The following is a 21972-nucleotide window of genomic DNA, read 5'->3' as shown; positions in this document are numbered from 1 at the left end:
TCACCAATGTCTGAATGTCGTGTGGATGGGTGCAGCGGAGGTAGACTATGAACTTAGCAGGGTGGATTGTGTTTAAGGAGATAGAGAATTATGTGAGACGATACAGTTCAAATTGTCGTTTGGGGTAACTTAATTCTTATGGCAGAGGTGTTGTGCTGTAGTTTCTGTGTTATATGTGAGTGCCGGCCTTTTGGAGTGAGCCTGTGCCTTGGGCTAACTTGCAAAGGTGTGGTTTGTGAGGTGAGAAGAAGGGTTAGTTGTACAAGCAACAATGTCTACATCCTGGGTTCCATCTATGCACAAAGAGCAGTGTTTTGTTCCACAGATGATCTACGTGCTAAATGAATACATAATAGTCACCCAGAATCTTAAAATGATAAATTGAAATTCCTAGTTCCTTCTAGTGCAAACAAGACCCCTTCTCACGTTTTCTTATGGCGGCATGGCCCAACCTCAGGTGCTTTAGAGTTACATACAGTGCCGACTACGAAAGAGGGATCTGAGTGTTTTTCCAAAGGTGCATTTTAAGTGCGATGCTATGCCCACCCTCTGGGCCCATATGAGTGAAATACCCAGACCACTGTCAGGATTCTTAACATGTGCAAATTATTGGAATAACATCATGAGTCCTACGTATGAGGTGGCGGCACACCAGGAGGGGTTTGAGGTGGCAGAACACAGAGGATGAAGGAGGGAAGAGGTAGGTAGCTGAGAGGGACAGGTGGGAGGGAGTGTTCGGGGATGACTGCTAAAATAACAAAAGGTTGAGATAGACAGACACAGGAAATGTGCTTCTCTTCCATTTTCTATGCCTTATGTCCACTTGTCAAACTCTGAAAATACTGAATGCCCCATTTCTAAGCAGCTCTGCACTTTGGTTTCTCCCCATTTCTACCCAGGGATTGGGTTCCTCATACTATTTCCCATACTCTATGCCTGTTTGTGGCATTCTGTTATTCCCCATTTATGCTGCCATCTGTTCCTTTCCATTGTCCCCTGTAACTGTCCCTCTACGGCCTTTTGTTATTCTCCAAGGATCCGATTTATGGACTTATTTATGCAGAAAATAGGTTACTTGCGTGCCATTCTACGCACAAATCCCTGTTTGTTGATTCATGGAATCAAATGTGCAGTACTTTTCCTGGACTTGTGTGGAATTTGCGCAGGCTCAGCACATCTCTGCAGGCCGTTGAGGGCCTTGCTCGAGACTCCACGCAGAGCATGGGCATGGCTTGCACAGAGGGCTCAAAGGGGGGAGAACTTGCTCAAAAATGGGAGTTCCGAGCGCTGGCCTGCAGGCCCTCACACGCCCACAATTGTGCAGCATGAGACGCATTCATGGATTTGATCACGCAACCTCTCGGCTAGGAAATGGCCATGTAATTTCTTCATAAAATCCGCCACACGAAGGTAGGTGTAAGTACCACTGCGAGTAGTATTTGCAGTGCGTATGTAGGATTGCATGTCGGATTTCAGGGTGATAGCATCATGCAGATTAATATGAACCTAACAAATCTCTCTAGGGTTTTAAAGTTATAGGGCCCAATTCATGGAAAAGAACGCCCTCGACACGCACCCCCGCAAAGCAAAAACAGCCAAACAGCTACCTTTGCGTGCTCCGCCGGGTGCGAATACATGCACCCTTCAAACAGTGCATTGGGTCTCCCAAAAGCGGGCATGCATCTCGGGGACCCTGCGTGTACAATGTAACTCGGGTAAAACTCTGAAAATATGCATATGAACCCCCGTAAACAGTTCCTGCACCACACTACACTGTGTACGGGCACCCCAAAGTCTGATCAGATCCCCGGCTGTGTACACGCATCCCTAAATCCAACATGCAAAGCCACCACCGCACTGCGATTCCTAAGCGCAAGTGTACTTACGCCTGCCTTCGAGTGGCGTAGAGATGGAGAGATTTGCGTGGGTATTTTGCAGGCGAGAGGTTGCATGGTCACATCCATGAATGTGCTTTGTCGTGTGAATTTGTGGCCATGCTATGGACTGCCTGCGGCTCGTCCCTCATAACGCCCACTTTTCCCCTTGTTTTCCCTCATTTTCTGAGTTCCCCCCTACTCCTCCTTCCGCGCAGGCCTTGACCACGTTCTGCGTGGTGTCTCATGCAAGGCACTCGACTGCTTGCAGAGACGTGCCGAGCCTGTGCAAAGTCCCCGCAAGTTATGGAAAAGTGCCACACAGTCGATTCCATGAATCGAAAAACAGGGTTTCGCACGCAGAATGGCACACAAATCCCTGATTTTCCATGCAAATAATTCCCTGAATCTGCCCCATAGTCTTTATTTTATAAAGCATGCAGCATTAAGCACCCTTCTGACTTCTGTTCACTCTCTCCCCTTTACATTTCTAAAGGCACAAACGTCCCAGCTAATTGTCCCCTCTTCCTCCCATCAGTGTCTAATGGCTCACATTGTAAAGCTCTGTTGACGCAGAATCTGAAGACCTATTTATTTACTGCTCCCTAGTTCCTGTTCCACTCTTCTCTGATCCAGGCTTTTTTTGCACTTGATTGTTTGTCTTTTCCGTTTTGTGTGCCGTCAGGCCTGTGGGCGATTTGGCGCTCTATCAAGAATTAAAATAAATAAAATAAAATAGAGCAATGTGAGATTGTCCTGCCAGCGGAACACCTTTCCTGTTGGGCACCCTCGTTGAGGTGCAGAGCGGAAGAGGTATCCCACTGAGAAATGTCCTGGTCTGACTCTCAAAAGAGCCTCTGCAAGGCAACTTGTCCCCCTCTTGCACCCCTTTTGGTATGCCATTGCTTCAAAGTGACTTTGCACTGCTGAAAAGTGACTTTGCACTGCCGACACGAACCCTGATTCATGGAACTGTGAAAAGTGTATTTTTGCAGAACAAAGTCAGTGCATTGTCATTTTTGCAGTACAAAATCAGTGCAAATTAATTTTGTACTGCAAAAATGACTTTTGCACCGACTTTGCACTGCAAATATACACTTTGCACAGTTCCATGAATCAGGGTTTGTGTCGGCAGTGCAAAGTCACTTTTCAGCAGTGCAAAGTCACTTTGAACCATGCAAAAAAGTCCATGAATTGGGCCCTGTTTAAGCCCCCTGCTGGGTGGCCGTCTCGTGATATTCGGCCACTATTAACCTCACCTTTGTCGCCATTGTAATGTATGCATTGCACGGGTGCCTGAAACTGTTTTCGTTCTCAGCATGGTGCCCCCAGCCATCATGTTGAAATGAGTCCCCACACCTCTTCAGCCAGGACTGATTCTGACACTGGTGTGCAACTAGCATTTGGCAAAAGTGAAATGGCAAATCGCCATTTTGCCAGAGTAACCTCCTGCAGTTCACTCTGAGAAACCCGGTATGTACGTGGCTGAGCTTGACTGCAGCACCACCCTCCCCCTCGAACCTCCCCCCATCCCCCACCTCCCAGCACTGAGCGCAGTGCACCTGAGCATTCCAGGAGCAAGTGTTCTCTCAGCAAGTGTTTAATTGGAACCCCGGGTACAGCAGAAGGCAAAGTGAACCGGATGTTTCTGGACTAGAAATGGGCCTCCATTTGCATTCCAAATCGTGTTGAGTGTTTTCAGGCAAAACTGCTGGAGGCGAGTGCTCGGAGACAGGCTGCCAAAACACTGCAGGACTTAACCCACTGACCTATGAAACGAATTGGAATGCCTATAACTTCAGGGCAGACTTAAAAGGACAGGCACATGGGCTATACTGAATGGGAATAAACACTGACAAAAGACTCTAGTGAAGGATCAGTGCAAGAAGGATGTCCTCATGATATAACAAGAGGAAAGTCTAGCTATAGAAAGAGAATAATGCACACCAAATTGCACATTGCATTAGGGTGACCAGATGTAAAAACTAAAACACTGGGACAGGGCAAGTAACATAAAAGTAGGACTAACTCTTGAAAGTGGCTGTCAAGGCACTACACTTCAGTAGCGTTCGGTGGAGAAGGGGGTTTAAGTGTTAGTGTTCAAATAAACACATATTATAATTCATTTATTACAAACTAACACTATATTAACTTGTAAAATGCAGCATTTCTTCTGTGTCAGATTTTACATTCCTGCCTGTCGGGTATAAAGACTGACTACCAAAAACCGGGATTTTCCAATAGGAACATAGTCTTGAGAAAGTGGGACAGAGAACAAAAAAACCGGGACAGTCCCGGCAAAACCAGGATGACTGGTCACCCTAGTTTGCATGCAAAACTGTAACACTGTTAAAATTGACTTGCTGTATCCCATGTAAATATACATACTTCTAGGCTCTCTCTCGCTCTCTCTCTCTCACTCTCTCTCCACCTCTCTCTCTTTCTCTTTATATTGCTGTGGCTCTGACAGCAGGATCAGAAGTAAAGCAGCGTTACCTTAAGGACTGAGGTGTCGGGGGTGCTCTTTTTTCTGGGGGGGGGATTAAGTGTAGAATGAGAGCAGCAGCGACAGAGCCATCCAGCAGGTGCAGAAGAACATGATAGGAGGGATGCAGTGTCATCATTTGGGTCCTGCAGTCATGTCATCATCACACTGATGTCATATTGTCCATACAGGGTGAGTTCTGGGCGACGCATAAGCTCGAGGCGGAAAGGCTCGCCCAAGGATGCCAGAGTTCCGACAGACCATGTACGGGACTCAAGGTGAACACTGCAGGACCTACAACTGTATTTACTTTAAGGGTTGTGTTCATTGTTAGTGTTTGTGCAATTCGTGGCCAGACTTGCAATTAACCATTTCCTTAGTGCTCACAGAAGAAACAGATCATTGGTTTAAATGTGGGAGTGACCCTTTCTAAGAAGGAAGGCCACTTCCAGAGACAACATGTTCTGCATTATTGTCAAAAGAAGATATTTAAAATAGTCTAAAAACAGGGACAATATTTAATTGCGCTAGTATTGCAAGTTTGCCCTTTTACAAGATTCAAAATGTTTTTGTTATCTAATATTGACTTCTAGAATACATTGCAGCCACCCTACTCTTGCCTTACTGAGCAGGGCAGAAGATCAAAACCTAGAATAACCATATACATTAAGTTATCGTAGAAGTGTATCACTGCAAGATAAACAGCCTGAAACACTGGCGTTGGACTCTTTCAAAATAAAAGGATGAGATAGGGGAAGAGCACTAATGAGGGTCCTTGGCTATTCTGGAAAAACACATCATAACGTGATGCAAGTACTATAACTCAGAATGAAACCTCTTATGGGCACTGTGTGTGATATAGTAACCTACTTCTAGTCATTAATCAGCACCAACATGCAACGTGTTGTCATGTATGATCTAAAGACAATTCGAAGATCCACAAAAAAAGAAAACTGTTGTGTGCAGTTCCAACAAGCAATCATCATTGAAATAAATTGCAATTGGACACAGTAGAGCCTGCAACTATCTGCATTAAAAGACTTGCACAACAACGACGATATTAAATGTATTTTTGTCTAATCTGTTTGCAAACAAAAATGCTTTTAGGCTTTTCTTTGTTTTCTATCTCCCCCCCCCCAACCAGCATTAACAGATTTTACATGAATTCTACACGTGAGCTGTTAAAAGATATCAATCATCAGCCCGGGTATGCATGGACGAGGAGACGTTGCGGCCATGTATAATGTTGTGTTGCCTAATGTTGTGTTAATAAAGAATGAAGTACACCATACCGTATCTAAAGTGGATATTGCAAGTCACCTCAGAGTGCTGAGCCCGTATAAATGTCCTCAGTCTTTGGCCTCATTACTCTATTTCGTCAAGCAACTCGTCAGTGGCTTCCAATTGGCTTACAATGGGCGATGGTACATGTGTTATTGCACATATCATACCCAGTCAATCATAAATTTACTTTTAATGGGTGGGTTGATTTTGTGACTAGATTTGATTGTCCTGGAAGAATCCACAGATTGGGCAGCCAATCAGAGCCCTGAGAGGGGCATGCAGATGCCCATGTATCTACCTCATTCCTTACCACTCGACATTCATACTTATTAGGGAGACCAATCACAGACGATGCGTTGCACATAACCCATTCCCAACTCACTGCTGTGTCTGCGGCTGTCCACGGATATAACGTGCTGCTGATAACAAGGAGGCATGTTAAACATGTATTTGTGATGCTCCGAAGCCAGGGCCTGCGTGGGGTGCTGGGGTGCGGTGTCAGCAGCCCTGTGTGCCACTAGCATCTCTCGGATGACGCGTCTGTCAGCGAGGGAGGAGAGCCAGCGGCTGGGAGACCCTGATGAGCGCCAGGCCCTGGGCTGAATGAAGCACGCGCTGGCTTCTCCTGTGCCATGCCAAGCATGAGGCAGTTACCAGGGGGTGCATCAGGAATGGAACTCCGAGTGACCCTGAATAACCTCACAATGTCCCGGATGCCGGCATCTTATGCTACAGAATACCGATACCGCGGATATCTTCTTTGCTGTGCTGATATGCGCGGCTCCCAATCTGTTGAAAATCAAACCCCGGTTACGGAGGATACGGAAATGAGGTTATCAACTTGAACCTTCTATTAACACATATTTGACTGGGTGAATATTTCTGGGGGTCACAACAAAAAACTGTTCATTTTCTCACCCTACAATGAGGTGCCATAGAACGATGTGACTACGCTGAGGAGAGGCGTGTGGGCTGTCAGGCATGAATGGAAGTATCCTGTGTTTTTCATGAAGACCAGTGAGGGAGCAATATATCAACAGGCAGGTGGGTACACCTTTCACTCTGTCTAAATAAACAACCTGCCTCCATTCTTCATTGTCCTCCACCCACCTTGCCAGGCGCCGTGAGGCTTTATTTCAGAAATTGCCTCATACAAATTCCCATGATGAAAAAGCACCAGCCAGTGAGTTCATAAAGGTCTGAGACAGACAGACACCCTCTGACAAGTGATGTCAAAGCTGGAGTCTAGGGGGCCGACTTATGGAATGTTTTGCACAGTTCAAAGTGACTTTGCACTGCCGACACAAACCCTGATTCATGGAACAGTGCAAAGTGTATTTCTGCAGTGCAAAGTCAGTACAAAGTCATTTTTGCAGTACAAAATTACTTTGCCCTGACTTTGCACTACAAAAATACACTTTGCACAGTATCAAGAATCAGGGTTTGTGTCGGCAGTGCAAAGTCATCCTTTTGGATGGGGAAGCGCGTGGGTCCGCCCACGCTGTCGATAATTTGAAGGCAGTGCAAAGTCACTTTGAACCGTGCACAAAATTCCATGAACCGGGCCCTATGCGCCTAATTCACAAATGGTTGCGCCAAACGTTTGTTCCATGTACTTCCCATTTTGCGCAGATCGGTACCGCGCTAACTTTCGATCGTCGCCCTTCGATTGGATGGGACTCTTGGCCCACATTATTCCCATGCTTCAAAAGGTGATCTCTCGCCTTCACCACAGACATTCTCCCTCTGCTTCACTTTTTAAGGGTGGCCCGAAACCATCAACCCTGTTCCATCTTCCACCCACACCCCCCTGCCACCCATTCACTGGCAGTGTTCCCCCTGTGCTCTGATCTAGCTACTTTCCTTGGCTGGCACCCCACCCTCTACATCCTAGCAACTTCCTCTCCAGATCCCCTTCCCACTCCCCCCAGACCGAGACATGCTCTGGCAACCTACCCTGCCAGGGTGGCATGGTGATAGAAATGTGCTCTGATAATGCGGGTGGGCAAAGACCTGGCATGACAGGATCAGCAGCATCTCTGACTTGCACCCACTACCATACACCTAGGGCCCGATTCATGGAAATGTGGGCAGAAGAAATCCTGCAAGCGTCACGTGCCAAGAAGGACACTGCGCAAGCCCGCGCGCAGAATGAAAAATGTGTGCACCTTGTGTTCATGGAATTCACTGCGCAAAGTAACCGTATTCGCAAGTCGTGTCTGGAACGCTGCCGACACGTCCCTCACACAAAGCATGAACAGTCAGAACACGTACCTTTGCGTGCTCCCCGGCGTGTGCGGGGTCCCCTGCAAGCAGTCTTGCATCTAGGGGACCCTGAGCAGGGTCCGCCATAACTGTTGCCGGCACCCCAACAACATGCCTATGGAAAATCATAAGTCAGTAAAAACTTGAAAAATCTGCATGCGAACCCCCACAAACTGTGCACCCCGCTACACTGCGTATGCGCACCCCTAAGTTACATCAGAACCGCGGCTGTGTACACAAACCCCTATATACGACATGCAAACCCACCTCCGCGCTGCAATTCCATTGCGCAAGTGTACTTACGCCTGCCTTCAGATGGCGTAGAGATTGAGGGATTTGCACAGCCATTACTATGCCAAGAGGCCAGTGGTTCCATGAATATGTGTTTTTTGGCACAATTGTGGGTGTGCAAGGGCTTGTCTGGGGGCCGTCCCACAGAACGCCCACTTTTTCCCATGTTATTCCCCATTTTCTGTGTTCTGCCCCTTCCCAGCCCTCTGCGCAAGCCACGCCCATGCTCTGCGTGGTGTATCGCGCAAGGCGTTCGACAGCTCGCAGAGAAATGCCGAGCCTGTGTGAACTCCACGCAAGTCCAGGAAAAGTCCTGCACAGTCAATTCCAGGAATTGATGTACAGGGATTTGCATGTAGAATGGCGCACACATCCACAAGTTTACATGCAAGTAATTCCATGAATCGGCCCCCTAATTGTTAAAGACTCAAAGTGGAGCACATCCGGAGTTCCCTGCAGAATCGATGAATTGCCTTAAAGTGGAGGAAATCTGGAGTTGCCTGCAGAATCTTTGAGTTGCCTTAAAGTGGAGCAAATCTGGAATTCATTCTTTGAGTTGCCTTAAAGTGGAGCAAATTTGGAGTTGCTTGCAGAAGCGTTGAGTTGCCTTAAAGTGGAGCAAATCTGGACTTCATTCTTTGAGTTGCCTTAAATTGGAGCAAATCTGGAGTTGCTTGTAGAAGTGTTGAGTTGCCTTAAAGTGGAGCAAATCTGGACTTCATTCTTTGAGTTGCCTTACATTGGAGCAAATCTGGAGTTGCCTGCAGAAGCGTTGAGCTGCCTTAAAGTTGAGCAAATCTGGACTTCATTCTTTGAGTTCCCTTAAAGTGGAGCAAATCTGGAGTTGCTTGCAGAAGCGTTGAGTTGCCTTAAAATGGATCAAATCAGGAATTCATTCTTTGAGTATCCTTAAAGTGGATCAAATCTGGAATTCATTCATTGAGTTGCCTTAAATTGGAGCAAATCTGGAATTCATTGAGTGGATACATTCTGGAGTTGCTGCAGAATCTTTGAGTTGCGTTAAAGTAGGCAACTCCAGATTTGCTCCGGTTTTAGGTTTCAGATTTAGGCCAGTTTTTGCAAATCTGCAATGCTCACGGGTTTCTCCTGATTTTCTCCAGAGAAAAATTTTGTGAAACGGTCACGATGAAAGGTCTCCGAGTAAACATCACAAACGAACCGGGGAGGTTAAATTGCTTCGAAATCCCCTCCCTGCTGCAAGGTGTTGGGCATTCTCGGTTCCTGTCATTTCTTTTGAAATCGAATGGTGATGGCATGGTTTCATGAAACCCTTTCCGCAGAAAGCACGGAAGTAATATCAGTAAAAAAGGCCCCACTTATTAGCAACCCTTTTACAGCCTGGCAACGTGGCGTTCAGATAACGAGCGGCCTGTGGCAGCCTGCAATAGAGACATCTCGTGACGAGGGAGAAGGATGGGGGCAGAGCTGACGTCGCGAGCTCCCTCGCTGCCTGTTGTCACTCATTAACAGAGCGATAGAAGATACATATTTGATCAAAGCATGTGAGGCCTTTAATTCACATCCTTCTTTTAGTGTTTATGTTACATTTATGCCCAGGGTCGGTCTGGGCCATAACATTGGGCACCAATTAAAAAGTGTCCTACCGTTGCAAATGGCTATCCATTCCCTTTGTGACACTGTTTGAGTAGTACCCAAGGGGGAGTTTTTTTTGTGTTGATAAAATGTGCTGCAAATTGTGCATTTTGAAGAATATTTATGAAGCACCACTGGTCAAAACTACTAACTGCATAGTGAAGTAACTCATCAAACTGGCCCACATTGGCCAAAAATGTGGCCCACAGCAGCATTTTGTGTTTTTGGCTCGGCCGTGGGCCTATTGCCCTATAGGCCAGCCCAAGCCTGTTCATGCCACTTCTTTAATTGGTCGTTTAATGACTGTTGGAAAACACCAGCCTTTCAACAACCAGCGCCAGATGTCAAATACACACCGAAAAACAGTTTTGCAAGCAAAGTACTGCACTATGCTTGATTTACACCAACCACACTTTGCATGTGCAAAAGTAACCCGAGTTACAAAACGGAGCTAAACCCTGGGAGCAATTTCCTAGGCTGACATTTATGCTAGGATGAGAAATAAGCATTCCCAATGCCAACAGTGTATGTATGCTTTTGTGTAGGCATGGGAAAGGGGCTTGCAAGGCGCTGCCATGGTGGTATTAACGGGCACAACATGGTGCGAGTACCTAGCGATCTAATAGCAGTGTCTGGCAAATGCCTAATACTTATACACAGAGGCCTAGCCAGGATTGTCTAACAAGCGGGTCCTGAAGCTAAGGTTTTTGGGCCCACCGCAGTGGCATTAAAATCTGTAAATGCCCACACAGAGCTGCTGAGTGGGCATTTACAGATTTGTGGTGGGACTGGCCCGCTCAGGCCCTATCCTGTCTATCCCTCTGCTTATACACAGGCCAACACTGTTGGCTTTGCCAATGCTTGTTTGTAAGAGGACTTCAATGAAGGACGCACAAAGTGCTTATAAATCAAGTGGCAGATGGCAGGCCTGGTTTTGACATTTTTATTACACCCATAGTGCATTTAGAACTCCAATTAAGTCATTAACTTTCAGAAGACTGCTTTGAGAAAATAGCAGGCAGTTTGAGTGCAAAGTTTGGTGGTAAGGCTTGATTAAAACGAGCACAAAGAGTTTCAATGGGGAGGTGTTTTGGGTGGGAAAGGGCAGGAACTGGGTGTGAATGGTCATAGGGATTAGCGTGGCTATGGGCAGTCAATGGGTGCGAAAATAACCAAACAGCATCTATAAGCTGTGTTTCCCTCCTCACATGCCATCTCTCCCTACCTGCACTCTAATGCAATCGTTTCGACTTATGTAATAGCCCAAACTAACCAAGTGAAATGATTTCCAGAAATTGGAGTCAAACAGAGGGGACAGGATGTAAAACTCTTTTAGGGCAAACATGTAAACAACATCACATCTGTTCCTGCAGATTTGTCCACGGTCTCAAACTTGGGCAAATTGCTAGAGGGGTCAGCGACTTTCCACACACATTTTGGGCATATGCCAAATTGGTGGTAATGAAGGCACACCCTCTTTTGCCCATTAAATCGCTGGCCTGCGTGTCAGCACGCATACAGTGTGGTAATCTGGATGCACAGAGTCCTCCTGTGAACCGGTTGCATTTTGCGTATGTGCAAAATTCCATTTTTTGTGTTCGCGTTCAACGGGAAGGTTTGTGAATTGGGCACACTGTAAATATACGCATTGTATCGCATTTGCCTGCGCCGAGTACATACAGTACAATACATAAGAAATTAGACACACTGAAGATCAAAGGTGAAAACCATGGCGGGGGGCTTCTTACTTCCAACGTTGATAATATTACTTTGGGTAAACGCAACACCAATTATCTTGCATTGTTTTTTTGTTTTTTTTTTTTAAAAAGCAAGTGCTAAATTAGAAAACCCATATTATTAAGCATAAATATTATTTATTTATTTTGATTTATAGCATGTGTTATATGCCCAAACCCGGAGGTATCACAGCGCAGGTTACAGCAGTGTTTAATTTATCTGGTTACAAATCAAAACAGTGATTATGGATGTCTTCCTATAGTGAGAGAGGAGACACATATATTTCCGCACTGCCAGCTGAATTTCCTCAGAGAGGAAAAGACTAGCCAGGATGTTTAATATAGGTTTTTATGAAATGCTTTCAGATGCCCTTTGGCCTTGTCAGATAAGAGATTATAGCGCTTAGAAGGTGAAAGTAGTCACCTCGAAACACTGTACAAATCGATATATTATTATTATTAGGAGTACTAAGTAGCCGTGGGAGAGGGGGTGAGGGGTGGAATGGGGGATTTATTACAGTTAAATGGTCATGAGCATCGTTGGCTTGGAAGGATCCATGGTGCTGCCACCTCTTGTACCCCTCGTCCCCCTTACCTCCCCACACACACTTGCATCCACAGTAAGACTGGAACGGACGTAAAAGATCGTAAGTGCAGCAGGAATTTTGCATAAATGTTCGCTAATACACAAAGCGCAAAGTGAGCCCACAGGACAGAAAACCACGTACCACTCATTGCAACAGGGGCACCTCAAGCACAGGGCCTCTGCTGTCTGTATGAAACCAGATTACAGAAGCAATGGTTGGCTATGAGGGTGAACCTCATTGTGACCTACTCGATCTCACATTGTAAAAGTGTTTTTTATATATGCATGTTATGACAAACTACTCATGTTGACACAATTAAGTGGTTTGACCATAACCACACGATTTGGGCTTCAAGAAAAGTAGCCGGGATTTAAACAGGCTCGGACTGGCCCACAGGGAAATGCCCGAACCAGAAACGGAAAAGACTAGAGTGGCCCCATTTTTTGAGTCAAAGTGGGCCACATTTTTGGGCCAGTTTGATAAGTTACTTCACCACGTGGCTAGTAGTTTTGACCAGTGTAAGCGAATAAATATTCTTTAAAATGCACAATTTGCATCGCATTTTATCAACATCCACTTAAACAGTCTGTCACAAAAGGAATGAATAGTCATTTGCAACGTTGGGCCACTTTTACATGGGTGCTCGAGACAATTGTATACCCTAGTCCAACCATGGACTTAAATCTACGTTTACGGGTAACAAAATTAGCAATTTAGCCACAGTCATGTATCGTTGCCACCTAGGTCATTTATCAGACAGAAGCAGGTGATGAGTTCTGCGTGGCTCCCTCCCCTCCCCCATCTATGGCATGTCATGTCCATGATAACGTTTTAAAGTGCAGTGCGTCATGGTGTCCCAGATCATGTCGTGTTTGGCATGGGTAATGTCACTCGCAGGCATCAGAAGAGATACAAAGCAGTGCTTGATGCTACTGTACAAGTCTAAGAGCCCCCATTTTAAGCAGACAGAAGGCCGCTGTCACATGAAGTGATTTGCCCAGGATCACACATGTTTGTTAAAGTGGAGCAGCTGAGACTAGAATCCGGTTCCACATAATGAGCTAAGCACTGAACCGCATCTTCTCTTTATCAATTGACTGCTCCAATGATAACAGTCGTTTTAGCTGCCAGCAGTCATCAATTCCCATCTAATTCCAAATGAAGAAATCCTGATTCTCGGAAACCTGCACCCACTGCCTATAGGCACAAGGAAATGGCAAGATGGCCAGGGACGTCATTTCACCAAAATGCCAGGGGTAGTGGAAGTGACATCACACAACCCTTGACCCCTGATGACATCACAGGAAGTGATGTCATTTGACCCCACCCCAAAGTGATATCGCGGGAAGCGATGGAACACGACCTTTCACCCGTTGACAAAACAGGAAGTGGCATCACATAGCATTGTACACTACGAAAAATATGGTTACGATATCACTATAATGTGATGTACATTTCATACCTGAATGGATCGCCATATGTATCGTTAAGATCAGTGTGTATAGGCCCATATTACCAAATTACTGTGAATGCAAGCAGACGTCCATGACCAAATGATAATGATGTGTTATTATGTAGCACTTACGCTTAAGCGCTTTACATATAAGAAATATACACCCAGTATCACCCAACCTGTGTTGGTACCCATATATCGACCTAAGAAGTATGAAAGGCGGAGTTGAGGCGTTTGAGAAGAGACTAGATCAGTGACTCACCCCCTGAAGTGTGTCTGAAATAAACCTTTATTGAGTCTAGCAATTATTGTATAGAATTCCAGAAAGGCACATTATTTGGCATTCCTATTCTTTCTTATTTAGGTTGAGTGCTGAAAGTGTTAGACTTGTGGCCTTCATGTTCATATTTTTCTTGTTTTTTTAAGGGGCCTGAACAAGAAAGCAGCCACTCCAGAATTAAAGAGCCACATGGTGCTGGCCACAGCCCAGGAGCTTGCATTGCAAAAAAAAATATATATATATATATGTTTGTAGAGGTCGTAAGGGAGACCTCAGAGGTCGCACTTGCAACCTCTGGCCACCCCCAAATGACGTCCCTGAAGATGGCACCGCAACTTCCCGTGAAGCCACCTCGGACATCCAAGCTAAGAGAGCTGCAAGAAGGCTGGAACTCAAAGAACTAAAACATAAAGTCATAAGAAGAGCAGGTGATCCAAAAACCAAAAAACACCTACTCATAGCCCCCCCCCCAATCCTACTAGATCCAGGAAAAATGGAATTCCCAGAAGCAGGATTAGGCTTGACAAAACACTGGACACCGGAATCCAGATTCCCCTGATGAATACGCGTGAGAATTATTTATGCTTATAGAGCAGGTCCATTTTTTGTGGTCGTTCTGAAAACCCAACTGATGTTCTTATTTGGCAGGATGAGGAGCAGAGGTCGAAGTGAGTAGGAACTAAAGGCTACAAACATCCATCGTTCCCATACTTTTTGTCACCCCAAGCATTGTTCCTGGACGGCAGGCTGAGAGCAATTGTGCTGTTTGCTTCCCCGTTACTGGGGAATTCAACCTGGTTCCTAGTGGGAATGCTCCAGCTGTAATGTTACAGCTTGCTGAGCTATCTTGCTGGTGCTGGCTTGCTTTTATTTATTTCAATAAACTGCTCAGGATGTAAAACACACAACCCCAAGTCGCCACATATCCCTTCCTGCAACCTCAGTCATCAGACTTTATCTTCTGCATGTAAGCAGGATTCACGTGAAATTGCTGCAGGCGCAGCTGTGTGTGTAGTTAATGGCCGCGCGAGGGGTGCCAAAAGTCTGTGGCATGGGCTTTATGAGAGCGAATAATGGGCGACTAGAAAGAGGAGGTGGCATAAAGCAGTGTGCTATGGGGGCCAATGCCTGGAAGTAATGGTGGTCGTGTAAGATGTATTTTCTTTCATTTTGTGTATATCAATCTTGATGGCACAGTGGCACAGTGGTAAAACACAGTGTTGGGAGTGGCATTGAAGCAAGGTATGGGGTATGCTTCGGGGACGGAGAGTGAGGGTGAATATGGAATGTGGGGCAGAGGGAACACAGCCCCACTACTTTTCTTGTAAACGTTGACTCTTGTAGAGGAACCAGATCGCTTTACACCAGCAGTCTTCAAACTGTGGGGCTACCCCCTGAGGGGGTCTTGGAGGATGCCAAGGGAGAGGCACAACCCTCTTTCACTTTGGGAAGCTGGAAAAGGCATTTAATAGAACATGTGAGCAGTTATGGCATTTCGGGGGCCTGGCAGAAGTATTTTTTCTCAAGGTGGGAGTCTCCATAAAAAGGTTTGGAAACCTACAAAGATGGTCATCAATCTGTGTCACCATTGGGAGAGCCAAGTCAATAATGTGTGGTATGGCTGGGGGCGGGTGGCATGGGGGTGTAGTCTATTGGCCGACGAGCTGACCTGAAAACCCCGCGACATGAGTTCCAATCCCGCCTGGGCGAGCTGCATGCCAACTGAGATTGGGTCCTGGAGCTTCTGTTTGCCGTTTTCCATTTGCTGAATCTCAAGGCAGCAATCATTCCACTTGCGCGCTTTGAAACACTCGCCTGTGTAAAGGCGCTATATAAATAAACAATACCACACCATACCACCCCCATACAGAAATACACCTTTATCTTTGATTTTGCAGGCGTTGAATAACCTAAATGCAGCTTTCCTAAAATAGTTCACAGAGTTCAAACCCAATGAAATGAGCAAAACATGCTGCATGTGAAGGAATTATGTAAACTTAAAATGAATATATGAGGGTGGTGGGGGTGTATGCACACGGGATTTAGAAAGAGAAAATATAGCTGGGAAGCAACAGTGAGTTGTATTTATATTTAATTTAATTTATATAGCGCTTATCGCCAAAGCGCTTTACAAGATAAAAACGCAAAAAAATATACACATATGATGACAATTTGCCACAAGGTTTAAGCAGTATAAAGGGATAGTAAGTGATTCTTCAAACAGGACCGGATGAGTGTGATCGACGAAAGGGAGCGAGGAGACAGAGGTAGGGTGTTCCAGTGCTTTGGTGCAAGAAGCGAAAACGAGCAGAAACCTGGCGAAGCACAAGGACGCCGAGGCATACTTTCTCTCATGCTTACTAATAACTAATCACAGTTAAGAAACATGCGTGCCAGCTACCTCAAGCATGATCCCTGCGCGGTCACAATACGCCACTTCTCGGACAAGGTTAGTGGTGATGGCTGCAGCATGAGTAACAGAGAGAAGGCAGTGATGTTGAGATCTGAGAGCACGAGGGGGAGAGTGGAAAGAGACCAGGGCAGAGAGATAGGGAACGATGAGACAAGATTCAGAGGACGGCCAGTGAAGCGAGGCGAGGGCAGCAGAGCTAGAAGTACGAGGAAGTATCCCAAGAAGACGCCGAACAGAGGAGCTACAGACAGAACGCAAGGGAGCTGGCAGGGAGACCGAACAGAGGAGCTACAGACAGAACGCAAGGGAGCTGGCAGGGAGACCGAACAGAGGAGCTACAGACAGAACGCAAGAGAGCTGGTTGGCAGGTGGGGATGCCTAAGAGAGGAGCTACAGACAGACGCAAGGGAGCTGGCAGGGAGGCCTAAGAGAGGAGCTATAGACAGAACGCAAGGGAGCTGGCTGGCAGGCGGGGAGGCCTGAGAGAGGATCTATAACGCAAGGGGGATGGCTGGCAGGCTGGGAGGCCTAAGAGAGGAGCTATAGACAGAATGCAAGTGAGCTGGCTGGCATGCGGGGAGGCCTGAGAGAGGAGCTATAGACAGAACGCAAGGGAGCTGGCTGGCAGGCGGGGAGGCCTGAGAGAAGAGCTATAATGCAAGGGAGCTGGTCGGCAGGCAGGGAGGCCTGAGAGAGGAGCTATAACTCAAGGGATCTGGCCAGCAAGCGGGGAAGCCTGAGAGAGGAGCTATTGACAGAACGCAAGGGAGCTGGCTGGCAGGCAAGGAGGCCTGAGAGAGGAGATCTATAACGCAAGGGAGATGGCTGGCAGGGGGGGAGGCCTGAGAGAGGAGCTATAACTCAAGGGATCTGGCCAGCCAGCGGGGAAGCCTGAGAGAGGAACTATAGACAGAATGTTAGTGAGCTGGCCGGCAGCCGGGGAGGCCCAAGAGAAGGGAGGAGCAGTGATCAATTCTCAAGAGAACCAGTGAAAAAAGTGAAGAGTTTAGTTGCATGAAAAGACAGCTAGGGAGCGCCCTCCAATGTTAAAGAGTTGGTAGCAGCAAGAACCAGCAACACGAACAATGAGGCCAGAGAAAGAGAGAGATGGGTCACAATAGCACCAGGATGTTTGATGGATTCAGAAACGGCAGAAAAGAAGGACGAGCGGCTATAGAAATGGGTGGAATCAGAGGGGAAAGGAAATACAAGAACCTCCACGTATGTCGTGTATTATGTATTAAATAAAAATACATATGCATATGTAAACAAAAGTTACATGAGTGAAAAACGCTGAAATAAATTCTGTGAATTCCTTTTTGGTGCAAACTGCAAATGCATAAACTGAATCCACTTTTTCCAATTAAAGTGATGGGTCTTATTTATAACATGCCTTACACCTGGTTTCATGTTGCCCTAGTTTGCTGCTAAAACCAAACTGCATCCACGTGAAAGAAGCACGTGACCAGGCGAATTAAAGGTAACTCCGGCAATTAATACAAACATCCTGCCACCATATATGTGTGTGAGTGTGACCGTGTGTGTGTAGTGTATGTGTGTAGGCTCTGCGTGTGTCAGTGTGTGTGGGTCTGTGCTGTGTATGCGTGCATGTCAGTGTGTGTGGGCATGTAGTGTATGTGTGTAGTGTATATTTGTGAGTGTTTATGTGTGGTGTATGTGTGTTTATGTGCAAAGTGGGTGTAAAGTATGTCTGTGCGTGTCTGTGTGTCTATATGTATGCCAGTCTGTGTGTGTGCGTGTGTTTAGTGTGAATGTGTATGCATTCGAGTGTATTGTATGTGTCAAGTGTTTGAGGGGTATGTATGGGTGTAGTGTGTGCCTGTGTGTTTGTGTAGTATATGTATGTTTGTGTGTGTGTCTCAGTGCTGTGTGTGTAGTTTGTGCGTGCGTCAGTGCAGTGTGTTTCTGTGCGTCTGTGTGTGTAGTATATGTATGTCAGTCTGTATAAGTGTGTAGTGCATGCGTGTCTGTAGAGTATGTGTGCGTGTGTGTGCGTGCAATGTCTAGGATCACACTGTGCGCCAGGACTCAAAGGTCCTGATTCATGGCATTTTTGCAGGGCAGAAATACACTTTGCGAGGTTCCATGAACCAGGGTGTTTGTTGGCAGTGCAGTCAATTTGCACCAGTGGAAAGACACATAATAACATTCCATGAATCGGGCCCTTTTGGGAGGTAGAGTACGGTAACTCCGTGCGCCTGCGCAGGAAATGGAACTTCTCCCGCGCACCCTTTAGCTTCCTGTCCTCGGGAGCATCCGTCTCGCTGAGGAGGTGCAAACAACCCGAGGCAACCATGACACGACGAGTAAAGAACTCAGCAGCGGAACAGCGCGTGCCCTGCGCTGCACACCCGTGTGCCAGGCAACAAGAGGAGGGCTGTGCAAACCGGGATGTGGCTGGGAGCAGGGTCTCTGATCCCCCGGATAGGGACAGCGCGGCCCTCTTGTCCTTGAACGAGGCAAACCATTCTCATTGCAGAACGTGCAGACGGGGCCTCCCCTCAGACGGCCGTCCTTCCAGGAGGGAAACCATGAGTGCCATTGAGTCCAGATCATGTGGCACAGTTAGTTACAGCGCTTGCAAACAGGACGGCAATCAAGTAAAGATATCAGCAATTGACGTGTAACATCCTATCAGTGTGATAATCTATCGTAAATAATGGGCATTGATCGTAGTGTGAAATCACCTGACTACTACCAATGACTGTGTAACGTCGCAGAGGCTGCCCGAAGCCCCGCATTATGCGGGATTTGGTTCATTGGGCAGCCCTCTGACATGTTCACCGACGCCTCCCAGCGAAGGAGGCTGCAATGGAGTGTTACAGTCCTCATCAGGGGGATCTATTGCGAGGTCGGCGACCGCCGCCTATGCCCGTGGTCCCAAGTTGAAGGCCTCAATCGAAGGTGAAGGTCACCTTGCACGCAATACAGCACAACGGCAAGTGCTCTAAAGCGGAACGCGTGTGTGGGGGGCGCGCTCCCTGTAGCACAACGTGTGCATGACTCTGTGGCCAAGCTGCATGCAAGGAAGCACACAAGGCAGCATTAACATGTGGCTAGGGACTCGATTCCAGGCTTGCTGATTGGCTAGATGGCTGGACAGGCTTCAACTATTGGGTAGAGACTCGATTCCAGGCTTGCTGATTGGCTAGATGGCTGGAAGCTGGAAGAAGAACATAGGGTGAGGATAGAGCACGGGCTTCAACTGTTGGGTAGAGACTCAATTCCAGGCTTGCTGATTGGCTAGATGGCTGGACAGGCTTCAACTGTTGGGTAGAGACTCGATTCCAGGCTTGCTGATTGGCTAGATGGCTGGAAGCTGGAAGAAGAACATAGGACGAGGATAGAGCACGGGCTTCAACTGTTGGGTAGAGACTCAATTCCAAGCTTGCTGATTGGCTAGATGGCTGGACAGGCTTCAACTGTTGGGTAGAGACTCGATTCCAGGCTTGCTGATTGGCTAGATGGCTGGAAGCTGGAAGAAGAACATAGGACGAGGAAAGAGCACGGGCTTCAACTGTTGGGTAGAGACTCGATTCCAGGCTTGCTGATTGGCTAGAATGCTGGAAGCTGGAAGAAGAACATAGGGCGAGGAAAGAGCACAGACTTCAACTGTTGGGTAGAGACTCTATTCAAGGCTTGCTGATTGGCTAGATGTCTGGAAGAAGAACATAGGACAAGGAAAGAGCACGGACTTCAACTGTTGGGTAGAGACTCGATTCCAGGATTGCTGATTGGCTAGATGGCTGGAAGCTGGAAGAAGAACATAGGACGAGGATAGAGCACGGACTTCAACTGTTGGGTAGAGACTTGATTCCAGGCTTGCTGATTGGCTAGATGGCTGGAAGCTGGAAGTAGAACATAGGACGAGGATAGAACACAGGCTTCTACTGTTGGTTAGAGCCTGGATTCCACACCTGGTGACTTTCAGCAGAAGATGCTCTAACAGGTTTCTCTGAGCAAACTCGACATCCTCAGGCAAAGGCACACCCTGGAATCCTTTTTGTTAGTGACTGTTTACAATAGACGAAAACACCCCAAAGTGTTTCTTTCCAAAGTGCAGTCTTATTAAAGAGATGACCAGCAAATGATGTCCCAATAATTCTAAAAAGGAACCAGCCACCAGGTAAATCTGCCTCCTTGCTGCCTGTGCACGAGAAAAGCCCCTAGATAAGTTCCTGACTCCACATGTACTTCTAGGCGCTGGAAAGACATGTCACCATTTCGGAAAATGCACATGTCAGTGAGACACATCGCTCCACGGTATTCCTTCAGTGAGCAAAGCTACAGAAAGGGGTTACATTGAATAACTTTTCAATGTGCAGAACTACATTATATCAATACTGTGATAAGATAGCTCAGTAGGCTAAGTGCTTGGTGCTCAGATATAAGTGTAATGAATAACGGGTGCCGTTATAATTTCATACTACGAAGGCTATCCTCTGCAGCTGATTAAAATGCGTCCCAGTTTTGAATCCGATGCTGGACCACTCAGCCTTTCAACCCTCCAAAGTTGATAAAATAGGTACCATTCACACGAGAACGGTGTCAGGTGGTTTTTGTTTTCCTTTTTCCGGCAACTGACGGCAGCAGCAAGAGTCTTATGAACACAAGGATAACCATTGTTTAAAAAATAGCAACTGCTTACCATTGTAGCTTGTGTTTGTGCTGAAATCCAGGGGCGTCACAGAGAGGTGAAAGTTCGTATTTCCAGAGACAGCGTTGGCAGTGTCGCACGGGTCCGACTGCGGGTGCACAGGGGTGGCCAGTAGGCTCAGCACCACCAGCAGGAACGCGACTGTGTTTACTGCCATGGCGATTCTGACGAGACTTCTATGCGCTGGAGCTCTCAGTGGGAAGGAGTCCTGCTGCACTGACGTGTGTATCGGAGATGCCCGGGTGCTTATATGCCGCGCGCAGGTGAGCCGAGTCTCGGGAAAACATGAGCAAACAGTGGGCGGGTCCTCATTAGGCCTGATTTCCACATCCTCCAGCTTGGATGCACGAATGATTCACAACACATCCAGTAGCGGGGCGGGAAGGCAGCGGTGAAATGCGCAGTGAATTCCTGCTAAAGTGTTTGGCCTTGCACCATGCCACCCTGCACAGTGAAATGACACGGCAGGAAGCACAGGCGCGCCGACAGGGAGTGCAATATCCCATTTAGGTCACGAGGCCTGGATTTTTCCACCTGTCCCACTTTTTGGAGCCGGAAAAATACGATCCATTTGATCGAGGACAGTAAAAGATCTTATGCCGGCCCAATGAGAATTGGGCTGGAGGAACTGCTGGGCCAGAGAATGAATTGAGAATTCAGCTTTAAGAAGTGGCATTTCCTTATTACCTGGAATGTAGTCAATAAACTGTTTGATTGAAATCTGTCTGTTTCCTTAGAAATTAAAAATCTATGGAAGCAAGTGTGCGTTGCTGCTGAAGGAAGAAGGCTTCCCAGCCGCAGGCTTCTGATTTCACATCTGGATTTGCATTGTATAAGTGCTGCTGCCTTGGGGTCATCCTGTGGCCAGGGACAGTGTGAGGGGGGTGCAGCCAGCCATCTTTTATTTTGAGATCTCAGGGTGAGCTTTGCCCTGATGGGCCATGAGATCCCTTAAAGCAGGGGTCTGCAACCTTTGGTTCGCCAGATGTTTTAGACTGCAAACCCCATCAGC

At 46.9% G+C, this 21972-nt stretch overlaps 1 protein-coding gene across 1 annotated transcript in view; it reads right to left on the bottom strand.

The window, feature by feature from the left end:
* LOC138487719 (uncharacterized) overlaps positions 1–21212 on the bottom strand; it is a 39361-nt gene extending 18149 nt beyond the window's left edge. Inside the window, exon 1 of the mRNA XM_069614264.1 lies at positions 20952–21212. Coding sequence (XP_069470365.1) covers positions 20952–21117 — 166 coding nt within the window. The 5' untranslated portion in view covers positions 21118–21212. The remainder of the gene's footprint in view (positions 1–20951) is intronic.
* Positions 21213–21972: the final 760 nt, after the last annotated feature.

This window comes from Ambystoma mexicanum, chromosome 9, assembly GCF_040938575.1.
Source record: "Ambystoma mexicanum isolate Mex_15411 chromosome 9, UKY_AmexF1_1, whole genome shotgun sequence".
Classification (NCBI taxonomy): Eukaryota; Metazoa; Chordata; class Amphibia; order Caudata; family Ambystomatidae; genus Ambystoma; species Ambystoma mexicanum.
The sequence above is the reverse complement of the archived record's forward strand: the minus strand, read 5'-3'. Positions and strand labels throughout refer to the sequence as shown.